This window comes from Trichoderma camerunense (assembly GCF_050948025.1).
Source record: "Trichoderma camerunense strain CBS 138272 chromosome Unknown V8C40scaffold_15, whole genome shotgun sequence".
Taxonomy (NCBI): Eukaryota; Fungi; Ascomycota; class Sordariomycetes; order Hypocreales; family Hypocreaceae; genus Trichoderma; species Trichoderma camerunense.
In genome coordinates this window covers 966,075-978,616 of record NW_028145355.1, presented here as the reverse complement: position 1 = coordinate 978,616, position 12,542 = coordinate 966,075, and the positions used below count along the sequence as shown (strand labels likewise).

Here is a 12,542-nt window from a genome sequence, read left to right as displayed (position 1 = left end):
GAGATAGTAAATGACAAAAATAGTGTTGGAGAAGCGCTTACAAAAGCACTTTTGAGTGAGCCTATTGGCTGTTTATACAAGCTGAATTTATGCCGGTATTTATTTTCCCGTCTCACCTTTTCTGACCTCCGCTTGATGCTGTCATTTATCATGTTGCACATGCCTAAAAACTCCATTCTGCTTTTCAGCCGCAGCAACCAACCCACTTTACCAACTCGTCTTGTCCAATTATTTCTTATCACTCACGCCTACTATATCACCCTGCAGCGGTGCAATCCTCCGCCATGCCTAGATAATTGGTCCTTGAAATGGCCTGATTTTTATAACAACTGCGATAGGTGGGGTTAAACGGCTTGGGTAGCAGCAATCCCCGCGAAATAGCCCAACATGCACGCTGTCGTGGCATTGTCGAGGCATCCTCCTGTCAAAGCGTAGCAGCCCAATTTATCGTATCTCAGACCCCTCCTTGTCGAGTCGATCGAGCCGATCTATACTTACTTCCCATATTCTCCCTTGGCGTCATCATAGGCGAATAGGCGACCTGCGATGAAGTTTGACCTTCGGAACTACCAAACTGTTTTCCTTCCTTGATACAATACAAACTTCAATGCCCCCATAAGCTTCAGTATGATTCGCTTGATCAACATTGAGACGTTGAAGCTGGAGACGTTCTCTGGCAAAAATATTCCCAAGTATACTATCCTATCCCACACCTGGGGCCCCGATTCAGAAGAACTCACTTTCGATGACCTCCAAAAAGGAATAACCGACAAGCCAGGTATTGGATCCATCAAGCTCAAGGGATGTTGTGATCAAGTGAAAAAGGACAACGCCAAAGAAGAAAAAGAAGAAAACAAAGTGCAATATGTCTGGATTGACACTTGCTGCATCGACAAATCAAGCTCGTCAGAACTGCAAGAGGCTATCAATGCCATGTTTGATTGGTATGCCGATGCTTCTGTCTGTTATGCCTATTTATGGGATGTCCCCGAAGACGACAAGCCACCATCTGATCGTGAATCCAAGTTTTTCACTAGTCGATGGTTCACAAGAGGTTGGACTCTACAAGAGCTTCTCGCACCAAAGGAAGTACGCTTCTACAACAAAGAATGGAAACCCATAGGCGACAAAATCACACTAAACCGTACTATTGAGGACATAACTGGCATCTCGTGGCTGGTTCTGAAAGGTATCGACAAAATACAGAACGCAAGCGTCGCACAGCGCATGTCATGGGCGGCGCGAAGAGAAACAACGCGACCTGAAGATCTCGCATATTGTCTGTTAGGCATCTTTGACATACATATGCCGATGCTATATCCAGAGGGCGGTAAAGATGCCTTCTTCCGGCTGCAGGATCTGATTATGAGAAAGACCGGGGATGATTCCATCCTAGCATGGGACCACAACGAGTCCCCCGACTACCCAAATCGGATTACTAGCGGGGAGATATTCGCAGTCAGCCCGGTATATTTTGCCAACTCTGGAAAGATTGTGGCCCGAAAGCCCGAGCGCATTTTCAGCGAAATCAATGTGCTTGGTGGTAGGCTTGGTATCAACTTGCCGCTCCATATTACTGAGTCTGGTGAATTGTTTGGATTGCTCAACTGTGGACCTAAATCGACCAAGGAGGGAATTCAATGTGTTGGAATCCCTCTAGCTAGAGCGTCCTCCGGGGCACCAAATGAGTATATCAGGCCAAAGGAGCGTTCTGCGACACTGCTCCCAGCACCAACAACTGATTCTTCACCTGAGTGGATCCAAATAAAAAAGGACGGCCAAAAGGATGCGACGATAGAGCAGCAATGCTGGCTATATGAGGATGTATCATTTACCAAAATTCACCTGGAGTTGACGGAGGTAGAGCCTTCGTCTTGGTGGGATAAGAAGAAAGGCATGATTTCTCGAATGGATGTTGGCGATGCTCAGCCTATTAATCGAATCTTGATGCGATGTCGCTATTCCAAAACAGAATCCCCAGATTTTCTCTTTATACTCGAATTGAACCAGCCGGGTTCCAATGCTAAGCACCTGTTTCATACTGCGATATGCCAAAGAGATGCTTCGCTGCGAGAGCTCGCGGAACATTTTCGACCAGAGCTACCAAACATCTCCGGATACGCTAGCAACGGGATATTCAATCTACACATTACACTAGACTCAGAGGATGGAGGAGACAGAATGTCTCTCACGCCCGGAGAAGCACCTGATTCTCATGATACTATTAATGCATCTTCGGAGACGGAGAAGCTAGCGGCTGTTTCTCAATTCACAAAATTGTTGAAGTCTAGGAAGCTAGAGAAAACGAAAGAAGAAAGGCTCAGAATTGACACAGAAGCCCGCCAGCGGCGTTTGCAGTTCGTCAAGGACCAGCGACAGGCGGTCGACGACGAAATAAAAAAGCTTGAGGCCAGAAGGGCGATGCTGATTGAGGAAGAACAAGACAAGGCTCGCGAGATGCACGATCTAGCAGAGAATCAGACACAAGCCAGAAAGCGCCGGGACAACTTGTTCGAAGAGCTGGAACTTGCACATCAACGGCTGAGAAGTGTCCAGCCTATCGAGTATTCTGAAGTGGACTTGAATGGCTTTGACGTGGACGAAAATGATTCCGATGCACAGAGAATGGACGACGATGTGGGGAGGATGTTGTTCCGAGAAGCTATCAAGAATGGAGATGTTGAAGTGATGAAGATTCTTGTTGCAGGGTCTGCCGAAGAGGACGCGGTAAGCACTTATGGCTGGCTGGTGCTGATTTCGGCGTCCATCAGAGGAGATGCCGACACGGTTAGGGGACTCCTCGCAACCAACAAAGTTGATCCCGACTCCAGAGACAAAAGAGCTGGCCGGACAGCTCTCAGTTGGGCAACTGAGAATGGTCACACTGAAGTCGTGCAGCTGCTTCTCGATACGAACAAGGTCAATGTCAACTCAGTGAACAGTGACGGAAGCACGCCGTTACATTATGCTTCATTGAGACAGCATGAAGATATTGTCAAAGTGCTTCTTAATACGAGGGGCATAGACGTCAACTTGCAAGATGTTTATGGATATTCGCCGCTGCATTTATCTGTAAGACGTGGATATGAAGCTATCGTACAGCTACTTCTCAGAAAGATTGGGGTGGATGTAAACCTACGAGATGGTTACAAATCCACTCCACTACATTATGCAGCATCAGCCGGATATGAAGCTATTGTACAGCTCTTTATCGAAAGACACGATTTGGATGTCAATGCCAAAGATGACCATAAAAACACTCCGCTACATTTGGCCGCATCAGAGGGACATGAGGCAGTGGCGCATCTACTTCTGCAGAGAAATGAGACTGATGTCAATGCAAGAAATGACAAAGGTAACACTGCACTACATTTCGCTGTATTCAAAGGATACGAAGTTATTACACGCTTCATCCTCGAAGACATTGATGCCGATGTTAATGCAAGAAACAACGAGGGAAGAACACCGTTGCATTCAGCTACAAGACAGAATCAGCGTTCTATTGTGAAGCTGCTCATTGACGCGAATCCTATGGACCTCAACTCACAGGACCGTGGAGCGTGCACGCCGTTACATTATGCCTCGGCTGGGGGGTTTGCAGACTCTGTACGATTGCTTCTCAACACAAACAGGGTGGATGTTAACGCGCGAGATGCTGATGGAGCCACGCCGTTGCTTTTGGCTTCAGAAAGAGGCCATACGTCTGTCGTGAAGTCCCTTGTTGACAGGGACGACATAGATCTTAACGCACAGGACGTGACTGGCAAGACGCCATTACAATGTGCATCTGATGGAGACTGGGGTGATGCAAGACAACTGCTGCTTAATCGAGGCGCGTTCAACGTTTATCAACGGACGCTTCAGGGTCATACCGACAGTATCGAGGGAGTGGCCTTTTCACACGATTCAACGCTTATAGCATCAGGGTCATCGGATTTCACGGTCAAAATCTGGGATAGGATCACAGGAAGATGCCAAAAAACACTCGAGGGTCATAATGGCATTGTCAATGCGGTGGCCTTTTCGCACGATTCAACGCTTATTGCGTCGGCATCGGATGATTCTACTATCAGGATCTGGAATACCACAACAGGACAATGCCAACAATTGTTACGTGGCCCTAGATCGGACATCACCATCGAGGCAGTGGCATTCTCACATGACTCAAAGCTCATAATATCAGGGTCGAGTGATAACACCCTCAAGATGTGGGATGCAACGACAGGCAGGATCCTGAAATCGCTTACGGGTCATAATGCTACCATCTACGCAGTAGCCTTTTCACACAACGACGACTTAATGATATCCGGATCAGGAGATGGTGTCGTTATACTTTGGAATCTCGTTCAGGGAACCAGCAACATATTAGAGACTCATACTAGACACATTAATTCAGTCGCCTTTTCCGAGAACTCAATATGTTTCTACACAGCGTCAGCAGATGGTACTGTTAGAAGCTGGAGTTCTATAAATGGCGAGTGCCACCAAATATTACGCGGTCATAGGGGTCCTGTTTCCTCGGTGGCCATTTCACCCGCTTCGCCCACTTCACCTACCTTTATAGCATCGGGGTCGCTTGACGAAACAGTCAAGATTTGGGAAGCCGATACAGGGATATGCAGACAGACGTTTGTTAGCAAAGGTGCTGGGGTGCGTGCAATAGCCTTCTCTCATGACGCGAATTTCGTCGTATCTGGCTTGAGTGACGGCACTATCAAGATTTGGGATATGTGGTTGGCGTTTTACGCTTCTACTATGAATCCCCGGCGTGATGAAGAGCAGGGCGAGGAAACGCGTTTGGATATGGGGGTCCAAGGTAAGGATCAGATTCAGGAATTAAGAATCCTATTTTGACATGGCTAACGAGAGACACCAGGTCGGACGCCCATTAGGTCCCCGATGGACGGCGACAGTGGTTTAGGGGATGACGAAGGTCCCATGGCCTTTGGTAACGACAGGTCCCCCCGTTACACCAACAGTGCTTCCAGGAACAATGTAAACAGAATGTTGTCCAGTTACATGCGTGAGAGGAACATGTCTCCCAGCAACGACACGGGTCTTAGGAACGTGCCTCAGAGGAACATGTCTCCTATGAACAACATGGAGCCCCCAAACCACTTACTGCATGTGAATGGCATGGTTCCTGGAAATGGAATGCTGCCTGACATGTACACAAACGACATACCTCCTGTGAACATGGCGTACATGAACAACATGACCCCTAGGAGTATGACCCCCATGGACAGTGTGCCTCTCATGACCAGCGCGTCTGGCATGAACCAGAGAATGCACAGCAATTGGATACAGAACAAGATGGCACGGAGGGCCCAGGGCAGCCCAGGTCCAGAAATGCGAAATTGGGAGAGCTAAGTACATAGGATTGATTATAGTTGTGAGAAACTCATTCCACTTAATTTGCAATTCTTCAAAGACCAGCGACAGACGGTTGACGACGAAATAAAACAGCTTGAGGCTAGAAGGGCGATGTTGATTGAGGAAAGATAAGACTCGCGGGATGAACGATCCAGCAGGGGGGCGGACACAAGCCAGAAAGACCCAAAATGATTTGTTCAAAGAGCTAGAAGTTGCACATCAACGGCTGAGAAGTGTCCTATGCGCAAAAGGGATTCTATCGCCTAGTAGATATTCACTTCCTAGCTACATGTATTATCAATTACCTAGCAGTCGCTTGGGTGTTAGTTACCGCAGGCCTAAGTCACCCAAATTATATAAAAGTTCCGTCAGATCGGTCCGAATGTAATTGTTATACATTTTAGTAAAATTAAGCCAATTCTTCCTCCTGCAGAAATTCAATTATAAGCTACCCAAATTATGTAAAAATCCCGTGGGATCAGTCTGATTAGAATTAATCCTTGTTCAATTAATTATCCTATCTTAAAGAAAATACTTGTGGCTTCACAATCGACACTACAGGCATTGTATGCAGGGGTTGTGCTTGGCCTAGTCAAGTAAATTTATCAACATCACGACGAATATATATAGCAACCAAATCTTCTATTCAATTTAATACATCGCTCATTCATTTTCAATACATCTTTCATATACTCCAGCAAAATTCAATCTTGCTACGGCTTGAAAATGCGATTTTCAGTCACCTCTATCATTCTTGGTGCCGCTGCTGTAGCCGGTCAGTTGGGGCAAGTCTCTGCTTCTCCCACTGAAAACTGGGGCATTATGTGCACGGATGTAAACCTCGGGGGAACTTGCAGCGGGTTTAAGTCTCCTTCCAACGACTGTGGTAAGTCGTTGAAGCTAGAGTCTGTTTATTGCAGCTATTGTACTAATATTAAGATAAATAGTAAGCTTCAGCGGAAGCAACGCCTGGTGGAACGACAAAATTAGTTCAATCCAGATATGGGCCCCCAACTTTCAATGTGAATTTTACACGTAAGCAAACACAATGTATTTTCAATCTAATAACGAGTAACTAACCGCCGTTTATTCCTTATATAGCGATCTTAACTGTAAAGGCTCAATGCAGCCGTTTAACGGTAACGTTTATACGTATAATACTGTTTATTATAACGACCAGTTTAGCTCATTCTTTTGCTATTAAATATTTGTCACGACCCAGCCTTTATGGTTTCAACAATAGGCCTACAGAGTAGGCAGACGTCGGATCAACACTGGATGAATCGTCCAATCAGGGAAAAGTCGTATGCAGTCGACACGACTTAACACGACTACATCTAGGCCAACTAGATATATAAGTCTCATTCTCTACACTCGTTAGATAGCTTAGATAGCCAGTTGTTATCACAGTACAGCGTTCACAATACAATCAGATTGGAATACAGCGATCCCTCTTATTAATATTACTAGCAGGTGACAAGACTGCCCGTCTACCGACCTGACCGCCCGCCGCCTAATATATTCACTGTAAACGACGTACCTCCTGTAAACAGGGTGTCTATAAATAACATAGTCCCTAGAAGTGTAACCCACATGACGGATATACCTCTTATAAAGAACCATAGACCAGACTTTCCAGAATAATGTAATACAGAGTAGGATAGTACGGAGCGCCTAGACCAGCTATAGACCAGGGATACAAAATTGGTAATAATAATAGATAACGACTGAGTACATAGTGTTCAGGATAGTTGTAAGAATCTCATTCCGCTTAAATAAGATATGGGAATGGGTGACCAACTCTTGGTTACGCGAATTCTATGGTATCAGAGTTCATAGTGAGATATATACAACTTATCTACTACTGGTGCTATCTCAGAATTAGTCAATAGCACACGAGCGTCATCCCGAATAGACTCTTCTTCCTTACAGCATAGCTGAAGATATTACGTAGGGCCAATACCAATTCAGAACTCAATCAACTCCAAATCACCGATAAGTAGAGTTTATAATTTTTCACGTAATTGATGAAATTCTTCTCTCATAAGCAAAGTAGTCGCTACATATATCCTATGCTTGCTAAGCAGTTATTAATTGAGCGGCCGAGTAGAGATTTCCCTTCTTCAGGTGATCTTTGCCGGTTGAAACTGTGTAAATATCACTGATACTATATCTCTGGGCGTTAAGTCAATGGTAAAAGTCTGCTGCTCATCAGCCCGTGTTACCTGGCTCTTTCCACTATTTAATGCGTTAAATAATTGTAGAGAACTTAAATTTATATGTTCAGTTAGCTCGATGGATGAATTCGAGTTTTTGATGATCCGCTTCTTATTGCTATGTATGCAGGCATTTTCTACGCGCTTTGGGCTTTCAGGTCTTCAATGCCTTTGAGGACCGCTTTCTGTTTCCCATCGTAATTGACTTTTCTCATCCACTCCTCCAAGCTCTTAATGCGCCCAGGGTAGATTCTGTCCAAAAGTGCCATGTCTCTAGTCGCACCTTTGCCCTCGCTCCAGTATCGCCACCATGCAGTGAAATTCTCCCTCCAAGTCATTACCGACTTGTCACGAACCGCATTCGGACCAGCAGCCCAGTTGGCGGGTGCGTTGGGGTAAGGTTCGGCCATTTGTAAATATTCTTCGAGCGGCAGACGCTGGTGGATAGCCTTCTTGCCTGTGACTCTAGTAAATGTCTCTGCAATATCCACCATGCTGACTTGGTCGGTAGCGACTTCAAGATCGAGTCCAGCTGATTCGTTTGGGTTGTCAAAGATCCAGAGGTTATAAAAACCAACATCTTCAAGTGCGATGAGGGGAATTTTTCCGTCGCCTGGTAAAGATTAGAAGGCAGAACCTCGAAAGAAAAGAAGGGTGGATCAGTTAACGTACTGGCAGGAGTAGCCCAAACAAATGATCCGTCATCCTGCTCCTTTGGCACGTACATGCCGTCCCAGAGCATATCCATATATGGACCAGTCGTGAAGAGCGTAGTCTTCATGGTTTCTTGCCCATGACTCAGAATCAAGTCGCCGATACGGCCTTTTGCATCATTGTGCCCCCAATGGTATTTTTCATCCCATCCTGCTTTTTTAACTGCGTAGTCCGAGTTTGCCCAGATATAATGTTTGAGACCCTCGTGCCGCGCAATTTCATAAGCTCTAATGCCGTAAAAGACTTCGTTTTTCTCGCCAAGTGTGAATCCATCCAGGTTAACCCATGCACCATATGCACCATTGAAGGCGCCATGGAGATCATCCAGGTCGTCTTGGTTACCTTCAAAGAGTGTAACATTTGGAAGAGCAGCTAGCTGTAGGGCTCGAGTCGAGTTGCGGTTTCGAGTGAGGACTCTCACGCTGTAACGATTACTCTCAGCGAGCGCTGATGCAGTGCCGTTGTTAGCCTAGAATGAAAATTAAAAAGAATTTTGACTAACCTTTGACAACTGGGATGCCCTGAGCACCAGTTCCACCAATAACCAAGATCAGCTTCAAGTCGGCCATTGTAGCAGCTGAAATCTAGGTTGTATTCTAGATAAATGTGTATTTCGCTGTAGATTTATCCAACCTAGGAGCAATTTGTGTCGACGCCAGCTGAATGGATGTAATTAAATCCTTCAAGAAGATGAATATATACCGTAACGGCTTTTTAAACACAGAGTCACTTGTTTTATAAAACATTGTTATATTTCCGATCAGTGGTCATTGAAACAATGATTAGTGATCTTGTTTCAACTTACAAGCAGCATACCATAAAATGATTATTAATTCGCCACCTCGGCGACTCGCGATTACTGATCGCATCACCGCCAATGTTCAATTATTCAGGCATCTCTTGTCTGAATGACTAAAATTGGCGATCGTTGTGTTTTTATAGAAATTAATATATATGTCCGTGATTGGTTGTTAATAAAGGACACAACTCTGAACTGGGGACACGGAGGAAAGAATCTCCATGATTCGGTGCGCTTAGGCAATTGACATTACTGTAAGTCTTCAATTGGGTAACATGAACTCATTGATGGCCACAATAACCTTGTTTATTGCGGAAAAGCTCGATAGCCTTACCAAATTCGTTATCCATAGCATTTCCAATCTTCCGCCAAAGTAGCTTCATCTCCAAAAATGCATTTTAATAAAGCTACTTTAGTACATTTACTCGACATCATATATTCAATAGTTACCGAAACATTTACGAGGCTTAATCACTGACTGAGCATTTACACTTTGCTATCATAGCAGTCTTGACCAGATTGGTAATGCAGATTTATTCAAATACATCTTCTTTTGTTTTAAGCCTTGTGCCTTTCCCCCTTACCTCCCAATTACATAGTAGGGAGCCAATGTCTTCACAGTATATGATTCAACTTAAGGGTTTATGACAACGATTTTCCCTTCTGCAGCGCTTTTTGCTGTTTCAAGTGCCTTAGCATAGCCTTAAAGAGGATAAGATGCCAAAACTCCAAGGCCACCCTCTACATTAAGCTTCAAAATACCCAATTCAACCAACTTTAAAAGCCCTCTGACATCTTTATCCTCATACATGAATGAACCACGCAAAGTAATGTTATTGAACATCAAAAAAAGGTATGGGACCGGCAGCGTGGTGTCTCCTCGGCCACCAATGAGACATACACGGCCTCCTTTTCGGACAGATAGGATGCAAGATGCAAGGTAAGAGGTTCCAGTAGCGGCCGCCGGTCCGACATCAACAAAAGCATCGATAGGCCCCAGAGCTTGGATGGCGCTGGCATCCTCCTGCTCGCCTTTCAGCTGAACTGTTTGGATCCCTGGGAATCGTTCTTTGAGTGCGCCCAAGCTTTCGGTATTACGACCGCCAGCAATGACGTTGAGGCCAAAGGCTCTTGCGATGGCAATAGCGCCATTGCTAAAAATGCCGGTCGCAGGGCATATCAAAACTGTCTCTCCTGCCTTAACATCAATCCTCCTAAGACCTGCGTACAAAACAGAGAGATAACCCAGATGCAATAGGCCCCGAGTCTGTAACCCCAACTTGCCAATGAGCTTGTCCTGGTTCAGGGCCCAGGTATTCTCTAATGGAGCTCGGACATATTCGGCCCAGCTTCCGTCACGCCAGTTATTCTTGACAAACTGTTTTGTGCGCGGATCGAAGCCATCGAAGCCGCCCCAAACCACAGCTATGTTAGGATCGTCGCGGGCTCGCAAGTTGGGTTCAACAAGCACAAGCTGGCCTAGACTAAATGCCGTGGTATCTGGCCCAGTGGCTGCAACGCGGCCAACGGCAGCACCACCAAAAACCACAGGATAAGGCAATGTCATACCAGCGGCGGCGTTGGCTCCGTCAAAGAAGGCGGGCGTAGTCTTGTACAAAAGCACGTCGATTACGCGGACGACGATGCTGCCAGGTCCTGGTTGCGGGACGGCAATGGTTTCAATGGCGCCGTCACCGGGGCCTTTGACAACGAGCGCCCGCATTGATGTAGGTAAGTCTGCCATTGTGTCTTTGCCTTTTTATTATGGCTTTTTTTCGACAAGTAAAGAAGAACTCAGTTGATTGAATGGCTTGTCAAAGCAACTCATGATTCAATGCTGAGATATTCATTGTGTATATATACTCTATCTATCTTGTGAGCCGTGTTGTTGCTCAATAATACAACAGTTCATCATCAGGATTTAGGAATGTAGGTAAATAAGTCTTTACCCAACTTGGAAACCGCAAGTCTTGGCAAAATACCGCCTCATAAGCTACTTACTAATAAGAGTTTCCGTCCAGCTCATCTTGCCCCATAATATAGACTATCTGGCATCTCATTTGGATATGTCGGACCAGGTCAGACAAGGCAATATGCGATTTGAGAGCAGTTAAACTAATTAGAATTTAGCTCTCTACTACCACTTGTGCCATGAAAAAGCCCCTCCTTCTATTAAACGCTGACAAATGTTGCCGGTGGCCTCTCTTAAATGTGGCAGGGCTGCCCACCGAGATTCCTTCAACAATGCCAAGACTCATTGTTTCCAGATTAGGAGCAATTGTTAAGATCCGATAATGTCGTTTCCAAACATGAAGCCGATTGCCACAACACCATTTATAATTGTAGCCAATCCTGAGGCGGAAGGGCTTTCTTCAGAACAGCGGACTGTAGTTCACTCTTACGCTGCCCGTACAGCCCATGCCAGGGTGAGGATTGCTAGAGTCAAAGCATACCAATTACTCAAAGCTACTGAATTCCAGCAAGACCAACCACGACACCCTCAGGAAGATGAACGAAGCATAAAGAAAACACCATCAAGACCAGATGTGGGGCTAGACTCAGAGATGCCGGCTGTACTTATGTCGAACAGCGGTCCCGGCGGTTTAGGTTCAGGGACGGGAGACCCTTTTGTGAGCTTCGTAAGGCCCTTGACGAGTATGGATCAGTTTTTGCTGGATCAATGTGAGTGGAGTTAGGCCGGATCATTCACCCATGGGCGGCAAACCAACGAATTGACAATGGCAGATGTGACAACCGTCTCCCCATATCTACTAGAGCACTGTGCCAGGTTTAAATTCCCTGGATCGCCATTTGTGAATAGCATGATCGAAGAATGGATACGACTCAGCCTTAGTGACATAGGGTTTCTAAGTGGTATCTTGCTTATTGCGTCTCGATACCTCTCCATATTCCACCAGCCATATCACCCACACCAGAATCAGATGTATACCGAACATGCTACGCGGTACAAGCTAGTCTGTTTGCAGACTTTGAACGAGGCCATCTCTTTCAACACGGGACAGGGGACATTTAGCGACTCAGTTATAGCCGAGACGATGGTATTGGCATTGGATGAAGTGAGAATCTGGCTTGAGGTGTTTCCAAGGTCATACATTTTTCAGAGCTAACTATAGGGCTTTAATTCTAGATCTCGCTGGGTGACTTGGAGACGTCTAGGCGACACATGCAGGGGGCTATCAAGATGGTAGAGCTTAACGGTGGCCCGCAAACTTTGGGCTTAAATGGGTTTCTTCAGATGGTGTTAAACAAATTTACTAGCCAAGTAGGCCTGTCGAATCGGTTTTTCGCGCCTGCGAATGCAAATATCGGATCCAATGATTAGCTTTAGGAGTGCGCATCTTTAGCTTTTGGGGCGGAACAGAAAAAGAAAACTTGTTAGCCTTGGGTGAAGTCAATTTTAAGAATATTGTACGCTGAAA

General features: G+C 45.6%; 5 protein-coding genes across 5 annotated transcripts; 3 read left to right on the top strand and 2 right to left on the bottom strand.

Moving 5' to 3' along the window:
* Positions 1-627: 627 nt before the first annotated feature.
* V8C40DRAFT_268540 (uncharacterized protein) lies at positions 628-5,370 on the top strand (the record flags this gene model as incomplete). The annotated part of the gene is made up of 2 exons (XM_083219970.1): positions 628-4,816; positions 4,877-5,370. 2 exons carry the CDS (start codon positions 628-630, stop codon positions 5,368-5,370), a joined length of 4,683 nt encoding a protein of 1,560 aa, XP_083070688.1.
* Positions 5,371-6,055: 685 nt separating this feature from the next.
* Positions 6,056-6,768, top strand: V8C40DRAFT_252135 (uncharacterized protein). Its single transcript, XM_083217323.1, has 3 exons — positions 6,056-6,259; positions 6,321-6,408; positions 6,475-6,768. Exons 1-3 carry the CDS (start codon positions 6,100-6,102, stop codon positions 6,575-6,577), a joined length of 351 nt encoding a protein of 116 aa, XP_083070687.1. The 5' UTR covers positions 6,056-6,099; the 3' UTR covers positions 6,578-6,768.
* A 958-nt stretch (positions 6,769-7,726) lies between these two features.
* Positions 7,727-8,872, bottom strand: V8C40DRAFT_268539 (uncharacterized protein; the record flags this gene model as incomplete). Its single annotated transcript, XM_083219969.1, has 3 exons — positions 7,727-8,202; positions 8,262-8,750; positions 8,806-8,872. 3 exons carry the CDS (start codon positions 8,870-8,872, stop codon positions 7,727-7,729), a joined length of 1,032 nt encoding a protein of 343 aa, XP_083070686.1.
* A 933-nt stretch (positions 8,873-9,805) lies between these two features.
* Positions 9,806-10,846, bottom strand: V8C40DRAFT_276543 (GroES-like protein; the record flags this gene model as incomplete). Its single annotated transcript, XM_083220860.1, has 1 exon — positions 9,806-10,846. The coding sequence occupies one exon, from the start codon at positions 10,844-10,846 to the stop codon at positions 9,806-9,808; it is 1,041 nt and encodes a 346-aa protein (XP_083070685.1).
* Positions 10,847-11,396: 550 nt separating this feature from the next.
* Positions 11,397-12,445, top strand: V8C40DRAFT_276542 (uncharacterized protein; the record flags this gene model as incomplete). Its single annotated transcript, XM_083220859.1, has 3 exons — positions 11,397-11,784; positions 11,848-12,179; positions 12,251-12,445. The coding sequence occupies 3 exons, from the start codon at positions 11,397-11,399 to the stop codon at positions 12,443-12,445; spliced, it is 915 nt and encodes a 304-aa protein (XP_083070684.1).
* Positions 12,446-12,542: the final 97 nt, after the last annotated feature.